The sequence below is a fragment of the Bos mutus genome, chromosome 5 (assembly GCF_027580195.1).
Source record: "Bos mutus isolate GX-2022 chromosome 5, NWIPB_WYAK_1.1, whole genome shotgun sequence".
Classification (NCBI taxonomy): domain Eukaryota; kingdom Metazoa; phylum Chordata; class Mammalia; order Artiodactyla; family Bovidae; genus Bos; species Bos mutus.
Window position 1 is genome coordinate 70,827,882 of NC_091621.1, and position 19,222 is coordinate 70,847,103.

The 19,222-nt window shown below is 40.5% G+C and overlaps 1 protein-coding gene across 1 annotated transcript in view; it reads right to left on the reverse strand.

Moving 5' to 3' along the window:
- The window catches only part of TPH2 (tryptophan hydroxylase 2), a 106,746-nt gene that overhangs the window by 38,426 nt on the left and 49,098 nt on the right, over nucleotides 1-19,222 (reverse strand). The window contains exon 8 of the mRNA XM_005896788.3: nucleotides 12,284-12,410. Within this exon, the coding sequence (XP_005896850.2) occupies nucleotides 12,284-12,410 (127 nt within the window). The remainder of the gene's footprint in view (nucleotides 1-12,283; nucleotides 12,411-19,222) is intronic.

The window sequence follows — 19,222 nt, forward strand, 5'->3', positions numbered from 1 at the left end:
AATTTTTTTTTTTTTTCCAGTTTTATTGAGACATAATCAACATATTTCACTGTATACATTTAAGGGGCACAGCAAAATGGTTTGACTTACATATATTGTGAATGATTACCATAAGAAGTTAGTTAGCATCTCATTTATCATCTCATACGTACGTATGTATGTGAAAGTTGCTCAGTCTTATCTGACTCCTTGCGACCCCATCTCATATAGACACAATAAAAAACAAAAAGAAAAAAGTGCTTTCCTTGTGATGAGAATTCTTAGGGTTTACCTTCTTAGCAATTTTCTTGATGTTTTATGGACACTGTAAAGGACAGACTTTAAGACTGTTTAAAGAAGGATGACGGCCCCGTGGTGATTTATTCCTTCCCAGCCTCCTGGCAGTTCTTATGTGACACCTACTCCGCCCTCAAATGATAGTATTTCCATTTTCTGGGAGCCTTCTCCCCAGGATGAAATCCACCCATCAGAAATGTTCCAGAAATGCCCACTCTCACAGTGACAAATATATAAAATTCTAAGCCAATTACAATATTTCTACAAAGGGAGCAGAGACTTTTAATCACCATGTGTTCAGTCTCATGTCACGTTTCTTATTATGCTTTCTTTCACCATGGATCATAATGTACAGTAATGCATTTTACATCTACTAAATGTGTTCTGGGTTTTTATATCACTGTTCAGAAGAATAGCTCTGGAAAATCTTTTGACTCCTTTATTTGAAAACTACATTTGTGGAATGGGGTAATTAAATTCCTATAGTTCAATATAACATTACTTTTGCTATTCTTCTTCATAAAAAAAAAATCCCAACCACCTCTCTCTGCTTTTGCTAGAAATGGAATTACACCACCAATATTTTGTTAATACAAGCCTAAGATTTTGAAAACCTACTTTATTGTCGTTAAACTAGAAAATTCCTTCTTCTCTACATCTTTATGGAAATTAAAGTGACTGCACAAATCTGTGCCTGAAGAATGCATTCCAGCTTACTTTGAGCAGAAAAAGTAAGAAGGACCCAATGTAAGAGCTTTTGAATCACAGGAAGAAGTTAGCTCTGTGTGAGGAACTAGAGGATATAGGGGCTGGAAATGACTTTGAAATTAATCAACAATATAACTCCTCTGGTGCAGTTTGGATTTGGGGAGTGATAGTAAGATCAATATCATGTCGATATGATACATTAGACAGTAGCACAGCATACATCACAGAAGTATTTCATCTCATTTGATCTTCACTCAGCATAGTGGTAGAAGAATATCTCCATTTTAAAGAAGACATTGAGGCACAAATAGGGAACATAGTTGGTCCCTGAGTACAAGATCGAGAAGTAACAGAGCTGGTACTCAGGTCACCCAAAGATAAGACCCAGGTGTTCACAAGGATGTGGAGAAAAGAGAACCCTCCTGCGCTCCTGGTGGGAATGTAAACTGGTGCAGACACTGTGAAAAACAGTATGAAGTTACCTCAAAAAATTGAAAACAGAACTACTATATGATCCAGAAGTTCTTCTTCTGGATGTATTATCAAAGGAAATGAAAGCAAGATTTCAAGAGGTATCTGCATTCCATGTTTATCACAACATTATTTGAAAGAGCCAAAATATGAAAACAATCTAAGTGTCCGTTTGTGGACTAATGGATAAAAATGTGATATATATATACACAGTAGGTCACTTCAGTCATGTCTAACTCTACGACCGTATGGACTGTAGCCCACTAGGCTCCTCCGTCCATGGGATTCTTCAGGCAAGAATACTGAAATGGGTTGCCATGCCCTCCTCCAGGGGATCTTTCCAACCCAGAGATCTGCATCTCTTACATCTCTTGCATTGTCAGGCAGGTTCTTTCTCACTAGTGCCACTTGGGAAGTCACACACACACACACACACACACACACACACAGAGTGGAATACATACTACTCAGCCATGAGAAAGAAGGAAATCCTGCCATTTGCAACAACATCGATGGACCATGAAGGTATTACACTAAGTAAAATAACTCAGAGAAAGACAAATATCTATCATATCACTTATATGTGGATTCTAAAAAAGCTGAACTCACCAAAACACTAATTAGAATGCTAGTTGCTTCCCTGGTGGCTCAGCTGATAAAGAATCTACCTGCAATCAGGGAGACCCAGGTTCAATCTCTGGGTTGGGAAGATCCCCTGGAGAAGGGAATGTCTACCTGCTCCAGTGTTCTGGCCTTGAGAATTCCATGGATAGTATAGTCCACGGGGTCACAAAGAGTCAGACACAACTGAGTGACTTGCACTTTCACTTCACTTTACCAGAAGATGGGAATCGGGGGAAAGGGAGATATAGATCAAAGGATAGAAACCTCCAGCCGTAAGACAAGTAAGTCCTGGGGATCTAATGTATAGAATACTGATAATAGTTAACAATACTGTGTTATGTACTTGAAAGTTGCTAAGAGAGTAGATCTTAAACATTCTCACCACAAAAAAGAAATGGCAATTATATGAGGACATTCAGGTATTAGCCATCACTATCATGGTAACCATTTTGCAACAGATAAGTATATCACTTATCGGGCTCACTTCAGGTTCAGACCCTTCCCACCACATACCCCACACCATGCACTGCCCATCAAAACATCCATCTAGTAACTTCATCAAGTTCTGAGATCCCAACTGCTGACTTGCAGTGATCCTTGAGGATAAAGTCAAGTGGGCACAGAGCTTAACACACAAACAGGATGAACAGTTACTGAAGCAGCTCTAACTTTATGAGTTTCCAAATATCTAAAATAAGCTGTTGGGTTGGGTTTTTTTTTTTCCTCATCTGCAGTTATATGATGGCTCTCTGAGGCCCCTAGAATACAGTTATAAAATGATGAACAAAGATTTGAGTTGCAAAAATGGATGACTATTCTGGACTGCAAATAGATTTGTTTCTAAACATAGTGAGCAAAAAGAGAGCTCACTTTTTAATTCCCAGTAACGATGGTGTTCTCATCATAATATAAATAGATGATGAACACCTATAATAGCAACCATGAATATTGTAAGTGAAACATATCCAGATAGTGCAGAATAGCCTTAGCTCCAGTATCAACAATCTCAGGAGGGGGTACAGTCAGAAGAAAGAATGGCCTTGGAGCACTCAGGTAAGAAAAAGACCAAGGGCAGGGTTGGTTAAAAAAAAAAAAAAAAGACAAAAGACAGAAGTGAAGCTCTAAGGGGCTGGTTAAAGAAATATAGAGCTCCTTGCAGGGCAAGACCACTTTTCAATATGCACAGAATACATAAAAGTGAAAGTAATGAGTTGGAATAGATATTATTAATTTTTAATTAAGTTACTCTCAGAAATAGCACACTAACTCATCATCCACCCAAACATCTCAATTAAGAGCATTCCTTCCAGCTTTTTGTCAGCTTTGTATCAAATGATCCAAATGCCTAAACTAGTTCAAAGACTCTACATGGAATAAATAAGCCTGGGGCTTATTTCGAGCTTTCTGTAGAGCTATTAAATGGTCATTTTTAATGTAATACATTTCAGAAAGAAGTAGAACTGGGCATAAGCTTTTTAAAAGCTGCAAGTTCCCATGCCCAGCCAGGTAGGCAAACTCATAAGAGACGGGTAACAAGCTAATGCCCTCCACAGACAGGAAAACATTCATTAGCAATCCATAAACTAATGTTACCTTTGCAATTACACTTCTAATGTGAATTACAGTCAATTGTTAGTTTAAAGCTGACTGTGTACATTTCATTACCACTCTCAGCAAGAGAAAGTCCCAGTTATACCTAGAAATTCAAACATATTTCATTTACAGCCATCAAAAGCCCCAAATAATACAAACTTTTTACTTGGAACAAATAAATTATTTGTTTTTATAAAGTATAAACAGAACCCTATATTGTTCATTTTTTGACAGTCCTTTCTTACAAAAAAAATCAGCTGGTGATTTTTTTTTCATTCAGAGATTCTGCTCACAATGAATCTCAGCCTTTCAAAAAAACATCTAGACTTGTATCTCCTAAACTGTGCTCCTTGGAATGTTAATAGCTTGAGATGCTAATACGTCTTCCATGAAAAGAGACTTTAGCAACCATCTAATTACTGGGTTGGCCAAAAAGTTTGTCAGGTTTTTTCTGTAACATGGGGAAAACCCAAATTTTTTGGTCAACCCAGTACTTTTTTAATTTTCAAGTTCACATTTTAACATTTCTAAAATAGAGCTTCTTACAAACAATATAAAAAAATTTGCCACCTGAATCTTTTTTCCCCTTTTTAAAAAAGCTATTAATTATATGTCTTACTACCAATGTCATCTTAAGATGGAAGAAACTTCAGTGTGTAAAAACAAAATTTTTATCACTTATAAGATTCACTCTGCACATTATCTTAGGAAAGGCCCTGAAAACTCAATACTTTGAAAACAAAGTTGTTTATTTCACTTAATCTAGTTTTCCCCAAATGTATTTGTCTATGGATCCCTTCTGTCACAGAGCTCATAATAACATTTCATGAGACTAATGTTCTGGGAACGCATTATGGAAAAGACTGGTTACTCCTTCCTTACCCTTGGCCAAGACTCTCTGCTCACCAGCTTCACCAAGACTCAGGGACAGAAGCTCTTCATCAGGAAATGAAGGGAAACATGTTTTGGAGTTGACAGAACTGAATAGATGACCTAAAACTCTCCGTAAAGGGAAAATTCTAACTGGGCCAGAGGCCGATTTATTCTGCTTGGAAAACATCTGTGGTGTACTCCTCCTGATTGCTTTCTCCAACAAATGATGCACAGCTTCGTCTGTTTGAAATGCCTTTATGACGTGAGAAATGAGCAGACTGAACTGAAGCCGTCTGCGTCGTGGGGTGGGAGGCACTGCATGGTGCAGGCATCCCTTTACACTCCTAACAGCTGGGGAAAGAGAAGTCGATAATCCTTCTGGGGCTAGCTCCTAAATTTACCTGATCAGCAAGTGTCTGTCTGTGCATTCCTGTAAAACTGAATGACATAAGTCGTACGGCAAGTGAGCAGGTGGCAGGAGAGTGTGAGAGCAGACACACAAAATGGGCCCAGTGACACGCACTCAGAGATACAAGGCTCCGTTTCCAGGCTCAGGAAAACCCTAAATAAACTCAGGTCACACCGCACAGTGTTTATCCGGCAATAAATACACTGTGAGCCCAGTTTTTAGGAAAAGTATTGAATCTGGAACTAAGGCTGAAGGATTGCCATATGCCTTCTGAAAAACATACCCGAGCCTTGCCTAACAGGCACACCTGTGTACCAGGTCACTGCTTCTCTGGACCACCAGTATATCAGCAGTACCTGGGATCTCATCAGAAATGCAATTTCAGGCCCCATTCCAGACCTCGTCGCCCAGAGTCTGCCTTGTAACGAGCTCTCTAGGTTATTTTATACTCATTACCATTTGAAAAGCACTGACATAGGGAATATACCCTTTGTCTGTCTTCCTGTTTATATTGATTGAGGCCCAGATGCCGCGAAGTCAGGTGTCAATTTTGTGAAGATTGATAAATTTCAAGTTATTTTTGTCCACTAGACATGCAAATGATTTCTGCCTGGTAGAAAAGATAACTTCAAGGTTACTGTTCTTTGCTCCACAGAACATAAAACATTTGCACCTTGTTTCAGAATTCCTTCTTTCAGGGACTAGACAGTCTCAGTCTGTGAAATTCTTCTTTCAGTGAAATTTACCATTTTGCTTTTACCTCATGAGTGAGTTAAATAAATCGTCAACACATGCTCAGAACATATGTATGACAGTCATGCTTGTGACTGTTTAAAGTTGTAATTCAAAACCAGTCACCTCTCAACGGCAGTAAGATATGTATTTCTAGTGAACACAGTAATAGCTGTCTTTTCTTGGGAAAAATAGCCAGTTGTCCAGTAAATGGTAATTGAGTATGTCCAATATGAAATAAAGGTGAATCCAGCATGGGCTGGTCCCTCTGCATGGTATAATATAATGTATAATCCAACTTTCAATACAAGGGCTGGCAACTGAGAGCCTATAGTTCTGTTTTAGCTTGCAAACAAAGATTTGTAGTCAAAGAATATTTTGTTTTATTTTTATTTTTGGATGTGAAGGCTCTTAGGTATAAGATGTACTCTCTAGTTCTCTACAGGCTCCAATACTCCTTATTATCCTATATCAGGCTATTTCAGACATCCTTGCTACTATCTGGCTCCTGAAGGCATTTAAGTTTACAGCCCTTAAAGAAGACACTAATCTATTAAACCCATGTAAGCCAGCACTACTGTGGGAAATGGCTGGTCTGAAAATTACAGCACACACTAGGCAGGCATTATTGGGAATATTTTTGCATATCTATCATACACAGACCCTGGACAGCTATGATGAGTATGAAAAGAGTACTGCTGCCAAATCCAGTGACCTTATTCATTATCCACCAGAGGGCAAATTATTTACATGTATAACAGTGCATTTCAAATACAGTTACTGAGCATCATCAATTTATTCAGATACAAAAGAGTTTCATTTAAACAGTTCTCAGGGAGCTGCAACCATTGCCCACATAAAACAGCAGAGATAGCTTCATTCTCAAAAATGAGCATTATTAAAATGTCAAAATAAATATCATGCAGAAATATAGCAAAAAGAGGCAGTAGTTATAGGCAATAACCTGCTCCCTCTAAAATCATACCCAAAAGTTCAGAAGCAGCTTTGAACAAAACAAGAGTTTGGAGGCGTCCACCCAGCTTAGCAGAGGTTGCTTTCTTCCTTAGATGGATTTGTTGATGGCACATCACGGAAAGTTATTAAGTATCTACTTTTACCAGGCGTGACTCTCTTTTTCCTAAGTGCTTAAATTCACTAAACAAGGAAAGGGAGGCAGTATATAAACAGAGTCATTAATAATATAAATCTTACCTAGAGTAAAAGAATAATATGGGCTGTCTCATTTTTCTGCATAAATAGTGATTTCTGTGCTTTTCCATTTGTCCTCTCTATGGATTTTTCTCCTTTAGTACATCTCATCTCTCATTTTGTTCTAATACTTTTTCAGGAGACTTAATGGAAACTACTTGGAGGAAATCAGCTAATAAGACCTCCGTTTCTCATCTGGACAGCTAAGAGGCCTCACTAACCACCACTCTTCCTCCACCATTGGTCTTTTTACCCCTCTCATTGAGGCCTTACCTCTTCATCTCTTAGTCCTTGTAACAGAGTCATTAAATTGAGCTTCTAGCTTCAGCATATGGCTTGACAGTCCTTAATATGTGTGCCATCCAATAGGTTATTCATTCCCAGGTTTACTATGAACTTGCCTAGCTGGAATCTGTTTTCTTTCAAGCCAAATTCCAGCAGTTTTCGATTCACTTTGTTTTAACTGAGGGATAAGATGTGGTTTTGGAAGTCAATGGCAGTACCGTATTATTTCAGCACAAAACCTCGCTAGCCTCCTCACACTGGGAATCGGTCTTCCTCTATATTCTCCCCATCATGTGGGTAAAACTTTCCAAATTTTTCCTTGGTCCACAAAATACTTTTCAAAGTAAGTGGGCAGTCTATAAAATTGAGAAAAATGGAACCGCAAGGCTTGTGAGAGACAGAAAATCAAAGAGAGTTGCTCATGCAAGATCTGCTCCAGTAAGGTCAGGAAAAGAGGAGATCAGGCTCCAACTCTCCACTGTGTTTAAAGAAACTCATAATCTTTAAGTTGAAGTCTTTTGAAAGTTGATGGTCTCCTTGGTTTTTATAACAGTCAAAGCCACTATAAGGTCCCAGACTTATTCTCTCCCTCGAGAGGCTTTTGATCCTCCTTAACCTGACTCTGCATCCCAGTCTCCAACAATGAGCTCAGAACTCAGACACACTTAAAAGACTTAAATTTCCTTCAACTATGTATCTGCTTATGTATATGAATGAAAGCTAACACTGACTCGGGGTTTACTGTATTTTGTGTACTGGATCGTGAGTTCTCTGAAGTAAGTACTACTTCTTCGCCTTTCCCCTCTTCCCGCCCATGGAACCTGGGATTCTTTAGCCACTTAAAGACTATCTGTTGACTTGAATTGGCTCCTGCAGAAAAGTGGTATCTTCTAGGCAAAGAACAATTGAAAAAGAGGAAGAAAGAGAGCAAGAGAAACATGATTAGTGATCTCTAATAGATGGGATTGTTTCTGGCCACTGGAACTGAAGCAATCCACGGCCAAGGGTATTGGAACCAGGCAAAGGAATATAAGTTCCAAAGGAAAACTTATTCTACAAATTCACTGGCCCTAGTAAAAAAGGTTTCAAGCTTTAATTGTTGGTTTTATCTTGCAAGTGTAAAAACAGAAACAAAGAAGAATGCCCCCTCAAAGATATCCAGAACCTATGAATATGCTGTCTACGCAGACATGGAGTTTGAATGGGGAAATTCATGAATTATCCAGGTAGGCCCCACATTAGCCCTTAAAAGCAATAGTCGATGAGAGACAGAGAGAGATGTGACAATGGCAGGAAGACCAGAGAGATGCAACATGGCCGTGTTGATGGTGGATGAAGGGGGCCATGAGCCAAGGAATGCAGGCAGCCTTTAACAGCGGGCAAAAGGCCAGGGAACAGATTCTCCCCCAGAGCCTCCAGAGAGTGACACAGCCCTGCTGACACCTTCCTCTCAGCCCAGTAAGAAGTGTGTCACACTTCTAACTCTATGAAACTGCATTCATACTGTTTTAGATGAGGAGTAATTTGTTCATTGTAATGACAGAAAAGGTGATCCTTGGTTTCAGCATGGTCCTCTAAACTGGTAAGCAGGCCTTCCCTGTCGAGCCTCCAAACCAGAGAGATTTCTTCTCAATGAAACCATCCTTCAATCCTTCCTTCCCCCCCTCTCACCTTTCAAGACTCAACACAAAGTTTCTCTCCTCTGACAAGTCTTAGTTTTATCTATATAGTCTGTGACTTTCTGAAAGGTGAGGATCCTGTCATACTCTTTGTAAATGTTAGTTTGAAAGATGGAATTAATTAATCATTGTTCAATGGAAGAGAAGATAAAAATATTTTATTGTCACTGCTTTTAAGAAAGAAATTAGATCACTCACCAGGATCCACCTACATTCACATCCATGAAGTCCTACCTCGCTCCTTCTCCTCCTCTCTTTGGACTCAGATAAACACACACACACACACACACACACACACAACCTGGCAGGGTTGACTCCTAGTTTGCAGCTGTTCAAAATAAGACAAGCAAGCAAACCATCCATCTCTGATCAACAGTATAAGCTACAGGGGTCAAAGGCTGAAACCAGAAAATTTCAAGGAATTTGCAAGGCACAAGGAAGTTCTGAAATGTAGCATTTAAAGCCAGAGCTAAGGTTTGAGAATTAAGTAACAGGACTTACAGTGTGGTGGTTTTAAAATACATCTACAGAAAAACTGGAAATAGAACTGCCTTATGACCCAGCAATCCTACTGCTGAGCATACACACTGAGGAAACCAGAAGGGAAAGAGACACGTGTACCCCAATGTTCATCGCAGCACTGTTTATAATAGCCAGGACATGGAAGCAACCTAGATGCCCATGAGCAGATGAATGGATAAGAAAGCTGTGGTACATATACACAATGGAGTATTACTCAGCCATTAAAAAGAATACATTTGAATCAGTTCTAATGAGGTGGATGAAACTGGAGCCTATTATACAGAGTGAAGTAAGCCAGAAAGAAAAACACCAATACAGTATACTAACACATATATATGGAATTTAGAAAGATGGTAACAATAACCCTGTATATGAGACAGCAAAAGAGACACTGATGTATAGAACAGTCTTATCGACTCTGTGGGAGAGGGAGAGGGTGGGATGATTTGGGAGAATGGCATTGAAACATGTATAATATCATACATGAAATGAGTCACCAGTCCAGGTTCCATGGAGGATACTGGCTGCTTGGGGCTGGTGCACTGGGACGACCCAGAGGGATGGTATGGGGAGGGAGGAGGGAGGAGGGTTCAGGATGGGGAACACGTGTGAATGCAGAAAGTAGCACTGACGTATATACAGTATCATGTGTATACACGTCATTACGTTTATACACAATCACGTGTAAAATGGAGAGCTAGTGGGGAGCTGCTGTATAGCACAGGGAGCTCTGTGATGACTGAGAGGGTCAGGATGAGGGGAGGGGACATATGCATAATTATGACCAATTTGTATTGTTGTACTGCAGAAACCAACACACCATGGTAAAGCAATTTTCCTCCAATTAAAAACTAAATTCAAAAATTAGCTATCTCGATCTCCTCTTTTCTCTCTTTCTTCCCCACTCTCTCTCCCCTTCTTCTCTCCCTCTCTCTCTTCTGAAGGAAGCCAGTTGCCAATATCCACATGGCTGAGCCATCTTGGGAGAACTTTCCCAAATCTGAAGACATCATAGGTCTAGCCCACATCTTAATAGCAACAACAGAGAGTCCCTGAGACAAAACCACTCAGCTAAGCTGCTCCCAAATCTCTAAACACAGAAACTATGACATAACAAATGTTCATTGTTTTAAGCCACCAAGTTTTGGGATTACTTGTTACACAGTAATAGATAACCAAAATACATGAGATGCAATTCCTAGAGCAGAGGTTACAAATTGGAAGAACAGATCCTAATTGAGTCTACAAATATATTTTCCTCAGCTCATAATGGTAGATTATTTTTCATGAGCTAAAATTTTTAAATCATTAAATTTCACTTAGAAATCTAGATTTCCAATCTCTCTCAAATTTAGAAGATCCAGCAACACAAAGGCTTACATCCCCATCTGGCAGCCTTCTGCTGTAAAAGACACGCACTCTCCTGAGCTCCCGGCAGCCCCCACCAACCTCTGTTCATCGCCACACTGACACCAGCAGCATGGCTATTCCACTATTTCTCTTCAAGCAGAATAATATTTCTCAGTTTCTATATCTCTATCAAAATTAGGAAACAAAAGATATACTGAAAGGGCTTTGCATCTTAAGAGATCTAGGAGACCATTTATTTCCTGGTGGGAGTGAAGAATATTCCTGCATGCCTAATATGTCACCAATGTATGTCTGTCAAACACACAATTTAGGATCCTATTTTTCCTTCCTCCAGTAGCTTTGCTCATTGTTGTCAACAGACTGTCCCCGGTAGGTAAGTGAGTTTGTTACTCTGGCTTCTTCATATGGGGCTAGGATAAAGCAAATGAGTTTGCTGGATCTGGCTCTTCAGCAGCTTAAAGGTAGCTGCCAACATTACACCTTTCCTCTCATATGACTTGTTTTGCAAAGAACCTTGCTGAGATCATGGTATCTATTCAATCTTTCTCTGGTTTTGTACTTATAGTAATTGTTTGGCAGGAGCTGCTTAATGCTGGCTCAAATTGAGTCTGAAAACCCCATACTGACTAGTCAGAAATAATCCCAAGTACAACTCCTGCATGCATGTTAAGTCGCTTCAGTCGTGTCCAACTCTTTGTGACCCCATGGACTACAGCCCACCAGGCTCCTCTGTCCATGGGATTCTCCAGGCAAGAATACTGGAGGGGGTTGCCATGCCCTCCTCCAGGGGTTCTTCCTGACCCAGAGGCCAAACCCATGTCTCACGTCTCCTGAGCACAACTCCTACTTAAATGCATACTTTTCACTATCACAAACAATTCTAGAAAATAAACATTGAACTAGAACAAGGGGCTTCCCAGGTGGTGCTGGTGGTAAAGAACCCACCTGCCAATGCAGGAGACATAAGAGATGAGGGTTCAATCCCTGGCTTGGGAAGATCCCCTGGAGAAGGACATGACAACCCACTCCCGTATTCTTTCCTGAAGAAATCCCATGGACAGAGGAGCCTGGAGAGCTACAGTTCATGGGATCATAAAGAGCTGGACACGACTGAAGCAACTTAGCAGCAGCAGCAGCAGCGCAAGAGACAGCAAACAGGCCAAATCCAGCCCACTGCCAGCTTTTATACATAAAGCTTTATTGAAATCCAACCACACATTCATTTACATACTGTCTGTGGCTGCTTTTACACCATACTAGCTGAGCTAAGCAGTTATGAAAGAGACCTCATGACCAACAAGCCTAAAACGGTTACTAGCTAGCTAGCCCCTGAATGAGAAGGATGAAATACAAAGATTTTGGCAGTTAAGAAACCAAGTCCCCATCGTGCTACAGAGGAACACACACGGGGGAAATAAAGTTGCCGTGTCTCTCCAGAATGTTTGCTCTATTATTCATAGTACCTCCAAAGCTTTCTTCATCTTACAAACGGACGTAAGCAGAACGGGTTTCAGGTTGAAAAGGAACTCACTGTGGCTAGTTTCTGAACATCTTCATCCGATGCTCCCAGAGATGCCAGGCCTATTTCCTGTGAAAACTGAGCAAACTTAGGGTCCGCAAGCAGAGGGACATGTCCCAGCAGCTCATGACACGTGTCTCTGACAAGAAAAACAGCACAAAGAAATGTTAGATGAGTTAAATTATCACCAGTAGAAAAAGACCTAAATTCTAAATATAACTTTGTTACTGTAATTAGTTACTGTTACTAAGTTTTACCAATCCGAAGATTTTTTTTTATCACATTTTAAGAACTGAAATCCATATGCATCCTACAACAAATGGCATCTTAAATTATATGATATACAGTACTTTAATATTTTGCTATTAATATTAAAATCTACTATTTTCAAGTAGTAGATATTTGGCAGGAGTAGATCCTTGGCATTTTGTCATATGCCAAGCATGTGTTGAGTGTTTTGTTACATACATTGTCTCTTTTAATATTCAGAAGAAACTTGAATTAAAGTAACTTAGAATGCAACATTCTATAGATCATGGGTGGGCAACCTGCAGCTGTTGGCCAAATCTAATCTACTGCCTATTTCTGTAAAGAAAGTTTTATTGGAACACAGCCATGCCTATTCATTGATGTATTGTGTACGGCTCTTTTTCACTAAAACAGCAGAGTTGAGTAGTTGTCACTGAGATCATTTGGCCCGCAAAGCCTGAAATGTTTACTAGCTGGCCCTTTCCTGAAAAAAAGGTTGACTCTTGCTACAAACAGTCATAAAGGCAAAATCTGAATCCAGCTTATCATGATTTCTAAGCTCTTGCTCTCAACCCTTAAGTCACACTGCATCTCATGGTACACTTTTCTGGCACTGGGAAAGAGCAGAGGATCATATTGTCATCAAGTGGCTCTTCTCATGGACAAAATGTTATGCCTGTAACACAAGCAACTTCCTGGAGCCCTCACATGGGAAGACCCCCAGTCCTCTGTCTTGTCCAGCCTGAACTGGGTCATAACAGAGGTTTAGAGCCTCTCATTTGCCTGGGCTTCCACTTGGAGCCAGATGACCAGGGAAAGGCAGGTATGTGCTTCAGTGAAACAGTTTCCTGATACCAAACAACACTGCAATGCTTTCCCCTATGATTCTCTGCAAATGAGTCAAAAGGCAGACCATAGTTCATTTTCTTGACAAAACTAATGAGCCAGGTAGTAATTGAAAGATGTTTCCTGATATTGCCTGGCCTTCTCTTAAGTGTTATTTCTTCACATAGATGCTACAACATTAATGCCAGGTACCTCCACCATTAATACAAGTATAAAGCAAGCCAGAGGGTTATGAGGTTGAGGCAAGGGAATGGTGGTCAAGGGGAGATGATGGATACCACCGTAAAACAGACAGCATTCCTCAGTCAAAAAACCTCATTCCCACAACTCAAACCACACGTCCAGCCCTGGCCAGCCACTTCCCGGATATATCAGGTTGAGAGGACAGCCAAACGAGAATGTGTAGACATGATACTAAAAGAAAATCCAAATTCTTTCCCCATCAACTATGTGCCGAGAGTCTCCCTTTTTGCACAGAAATTGGATTTGTGGAAAAGACTATGGCGGTTACTCTCCAATCACACTGCTTAAGGCAGACAGTCAGACTCATTGGACTTTAGTGCATAAGAGGCATTTAAATGTTATCAGAACCCCTCATTTTACCTGTCAAGAAGTTAGAGACAGAAGGAGCAAAGGAAGAAAGCTAACATAGAGTAGGCTCTGTTATGTGCTGAGTACGGTGCTAAATGTTTTCATATCCCATTAGTAATTTCATCTTCACTTCCAAAGAAGTCTTATTAATGTGAGAAGAAGTCTTTCTAATGTGAGACCAGGGTAGGTCATGGTTACTGTGGCGGTGGATTTTTGGTGCAAAACTGGATTCACTTTTGAGCTTGTTAAATGCTTGATGAGGACAGTCTTCTATTAATATCTGCCGACGTACCAATGGAATCCAAACACTTATAGGTAGAAGGGAAAGTGAAAAGTAGCAGTTAAAAAAGAATGAAGGAAAATGTGAGTGATCCAAAGTCTTTAAGGAGTCAATTCTCTGTGGTAGAAAAGGAGTTATCACCTGGATTTCAAGTTAAGGTGTCATTATCAGAAAACTGTAACTCACAGTCAAGAGTCTTTAATAGCATTACAATGATAAGGTAATCCAACCATACATAGAAGAAAAAAGAAATTGAAATTTGAAAGACAAAAAAATCATACAACACAGCAGAATAAATTATATTGTTTCATTAAGAATGAAAGCCTGAAGCCAGAAGTCTCGCAGATTTCCTAATGAAACATTCTGAATGCCTCGGCTCTGTTCTGAGCAGAAATGCTTGCTCTGTGTTTTGCTGGTTTGTACTTTCTTCACTGCTCAGTCTCCACATAGAGAGCCCTAGAAGACACTGCTGTTCAGATCAAGCGGAGATGTAGTTTACATAGTAACCCCACTTCTCACTGAGTCAAGGCTCTGAGCACCGAAATCTCAAGACCATAAATAGAGCTGTTACATTTTATGACTTTGGTGGAATATTCTCAGAAATAAACACTGGATTGGTCTCATTCCAGGCTCTTTGGCTAAGGCACATTGTATAGAGAAAGGAAACCTAAAGTGCCTGGAAACTCTTCAACCAGCAGAGAGAGATGTTTTACGTTGCTAATTAAAAAGTTGGTATTTTCTTTAGTTTCTCTGAGACCAAAGGACTTGGAAGCTGCATTGACTTCCGACTCAGAGGCTGAAAGAGGTTCCAGACTATTGGGAATCTTTGTATCAAATCAAACTTTGTATCAGTTAAGTTCTGGAGGGCTGATATCGTGCTATTTCACACTACTTTACAAAGCGCAATCCCTTTTATGTCCGGCAGCTGAAGTAGTTCATGGTCCCAACACTGGTTGTGTCATCCACAGCAGGATCCCTGAATATCTAATTATGAATGGGTTTCCGACGTGAGTTCATAACTATTGCCTGATCGCACCGCATCTCTCCTAAAACATTCAATTATCTGGCTATAATTGCACCTGTCAGCACATGCTGCCTTCAATCTCCACATCGGCAAACTTCTCTCTTTTCAACTCGGATCCCTTTGATGCATTTTCGCCTGAATAATGCTTCTCAGAGCCCTTTTCACAAAAGCACTCTGTTCGCTGGAAATATAGGAACTTTCAAAAGTGTTAACACTGTAAAACATCATGTCTCCTTTTGAAAAAGAGAAGAAGAAAAAGAAAAGCTAGAGCTGATACCAGACACTAAACTTTTTGCTGCTCTAAATTGGAATCTTCTCTGATAAGCCCTGTTAGGAGTCTAAAGCTTACAAAGGGACCTGGGCAAAACGCCCCCTGGGAATTCTTAAATCATTCTAAGGAAGTTGTGATCACTGCTGCTTGGGGAAAAAAAGATTCAAAACAAATCTAGCGTTCTTCTCCGCTTATCAGTAGTTTTTCAAAGCTGACTCCTCCTGTCTGGTGTTGAATTTTTGCTGTAAATTAAAGCTTTTAGGAAGTGAGTGAGCATGCCGCATTTGCTTCCCATCCCCAATCAGCACATCTGTCTTTGAAACCCTATTTTGATAGGTTTTGTTTGTTCTAAATAACACAGAAGCCAACACTGCAGCTAAATCCTGAAGAGAAGGAAAGGAAGATGGGGGTGGGGGAGGGTCGCTTTGATGAAAAGAGCAGGAGGATGAGCTGGGAGCCAAAATAGTGTATTTTTTTTTTTTTTTTCGGCTTTCACACAACATTTGGTGGGTAAGTGCAAGTAATCCGGGATAACACACTGGGACACATTGAGGGAGGCGGAGGGGTGACTTTGTTTTCACTTCACTAAAGAGATAATAACAGGAACTAATTTGGTATTGAGGCAATTTTTCTCCGTTCTCATTTTAGAGCCACATACAGAGTTTCTGTAGTTTTAAAATAGCAGACTGTAAAATCTGGCCCAGATCAGAGTTTAGGCAGCTCTTATGATCACTCCCTCTTATGTCCCTGTCAGAGCACAGATATATTCATATGGGGCCCTCTTTTCATAAAGCTGAGCATCTGGATATTGCCCTTGCGGAAATCTTTCCTTTTTACCCCCTAGGAATCATTACTCTTCTTCACAACTATTCTTCTGAGACGGGCAAAAGATATTACAGTTAATTTTTTTTTATTTAGTTCAAGAAGCATTTATTGTAGTGCTATTAAATATCAAGTACTATGTTAGGAACTGAGGCTTAAAAATAAATAAGACAAAATCCTAGGATAACTCTTAGCAAAAGTCACCTCGTGGTTCCATAAACAGCAAGTACTAACTTTCCTGATCCAGTAAAAAAAAAAAAATCTTTTCTAGTTCTTCAAGTAGCACAAAAGAGCTTCAGGGGAAATCTGTACTTATGTCTCCTGTTCCCCATCATCTTAAATATTTCTTATTTCCTGAATAAAAAGAGATTTATAACTCTTCCCCTGTCTGCTTCCTCTCCCCAAATTTTCACTAGATATTAAAGGAAGCAATGTAACATAATGGTTATCAGTTTATAATCTGGATTCAGAACAAGCCCATGCTGCACGTTCCTGTGATGACAAAGTGACTTAGAGCAGCGTGGGACAGGAGGGTTTCCTGCAATGACGGAAATATTCTGTATCTGCATCATCCATTACGGCAGCCACTTGTTACAGCTGACTATTGAACATCTTAAACGTGACCAGCACTACTGAGGAAATAAACGCATGGTTCCATTTCATTTTAATTAATAAACTTAGACAGTCACATCTCTACCACATTGGACAGCACAGATGTATTGTTTTTTCATCTATAAACTGGAAGTTATCAGGGTCCTTATCTCCTGGAGTTCTTAGGTTTTGTCCTTTTTGAATCGATTTTATCACTTCAACAAGCAGCAGTAAGTTTCTCCAGGACAGAGGTCATGCCATGTTCATTTTTGGGTTCCTGGTGCGTAGGAAAGCTGGGCACATTTTAGATGTTCAGCAACTGCTTTCTGACCTTAACAGAATAAAGCAAAGATGGTGGGGCCCCATTGCACCACAGAGAGGTAAGCATATGTTACCCCAAGCATAGTTTTCCTAATCTCCAAGGTATCATAAGAGATCAGTGAAGTCCTTGGTTTTGCTATTTTCTAGTCAACTGTCCTGATGCTGAAGCTTTAATACTTTAGCCACCTGATGCAAAGAGCTGACTCATTGGAAAAGACCCTGAGGAAAAGACTGAGGGCAGGAGGAGAAGGGGACGACAGAGGATGAGATGGTTGGATGGCATCATCGACTCAATGGACATGCGTTTGAGAAAGCTCTGGGAGATAGAAAACGATAGGGAAGCGTAGCATGCTGCAGTCCACGGGGTCACAAAGAGCTGGATATGACTTAGCAACCAAACAACAAGTTATGCGTACATAGAGGAATGACCTGACTTCACTGATCTCTGGATTTACCATCTGTAAAATGGCAACAATCCTGCCTACCTCATAGCCACAGGCAGAATGACGCAAGCTGACAGAAGAAATGTCAGATGTCTTTTTCCTTCTTTCTTGTGGGGGCTTCTCTACCTGTTTCTCTACACGGTCTTAAAGAGGTACAACCAGTGAAGAGGTACAAGGTTACCTCTTCCTCGCCTAAAAGTCACTCACTTTGAATTTGTTCCGAATGTGCAATCTTAAAAAGCAAATATTCCTTAAAAAAAATTTCCCAGATCATCTCCATCTTCCACGCCTGAAGGTACATAAATGAGCTTCTCCCTATGACCCAGCACCGAGGGAGTATGAATTGTGAGTCTGCTGTGGGTGCTTTATGAGTGCTAATTTTGGATGACACACACCACACAAGGAAGGCACACCTTGGTGGGGGTGGAGTGATGGGGAAAAAAGAAATTCTGCTTTGAATCTGCTAAAATATATACATTCCTACAACCGAAACCTTTACCCCAAAAAATCACTACCATTAATAGCCTAAGAGAACAACAGTGCTCTAGCAGGCACGCAGGCACAAGTTAGGTTTTAAAATGCACAGGTTTTAAATAATGTATAGGGTTGTGTGCGGTGGTGGTAGAGTTCATAGAATGTCTATTGTTAGAACGCTCAGAGCTTTTGAGACAAAAGGCTTGCATAAAGATTCCTAGGGCTTATTTTTGCTTTGAGGCACCTCACAAAACTAGACAAAATACAATGACTGAAAACTTGGGAGGCTGGGTCTAGGAACATGTCCTTGCAACTAAGAGTGACCGGAATGTTTCAAAACACATCAGTCTCCACATGAATTTAAGAGGTGCCAAGGGAAGAGTGGACCTATTTGGTATTTTCTATAAAGGCTTTTTCTCTGCAAAGATCAAAGCCTTACTTCATCAGCCCTCACACAGGGAGGTTAAGTGGTTTGCCAACAGTCACACTGAGAGCTGACGATGAGGCCTGGATTGCGGGCACGTTGTCCACAGGGCCTTCTGCCTCAGGATGTACACAGTACTCTCCCATCTGCAACACTGCTCTGGAGTGAGGCACTTCCCCTCCTGTTTCCTAGTGAAATAAAAGATGCCCCCCTCGATAAAGGGGTGGGCTAACTGGCCCTGTGAAGATAAAGGAGAGAGTGGGCTCCTGACACAGCTTGGCAGCTGGATCGTCACCGGATGGAACACCATGGCACAAGACCATCCAGTAGACACAGCCAGGACTTCGGGTCCTGGCAAAGCAGGGCCGCCGGGTTAAAGAAAGTGTCACTCTCAACTATCTTATGTAAAATTTGTAATTGGAAAATCGAGAGAGAAACTACTCAACTTTAGGACACATACAAGTTTTGAGTTTTCTTCTGGGCTTGTGTGCTAAGTCGCCTCAGTCATGTCCGGCTCTTGGTGACCCGGTGGACTGTAGTCCACCAGCTCCTCTGTCCATGGGATTCTCCAGGCAAGAATGCTGGAGTGGATTGCCATGCTTTCCTCCAGGAATC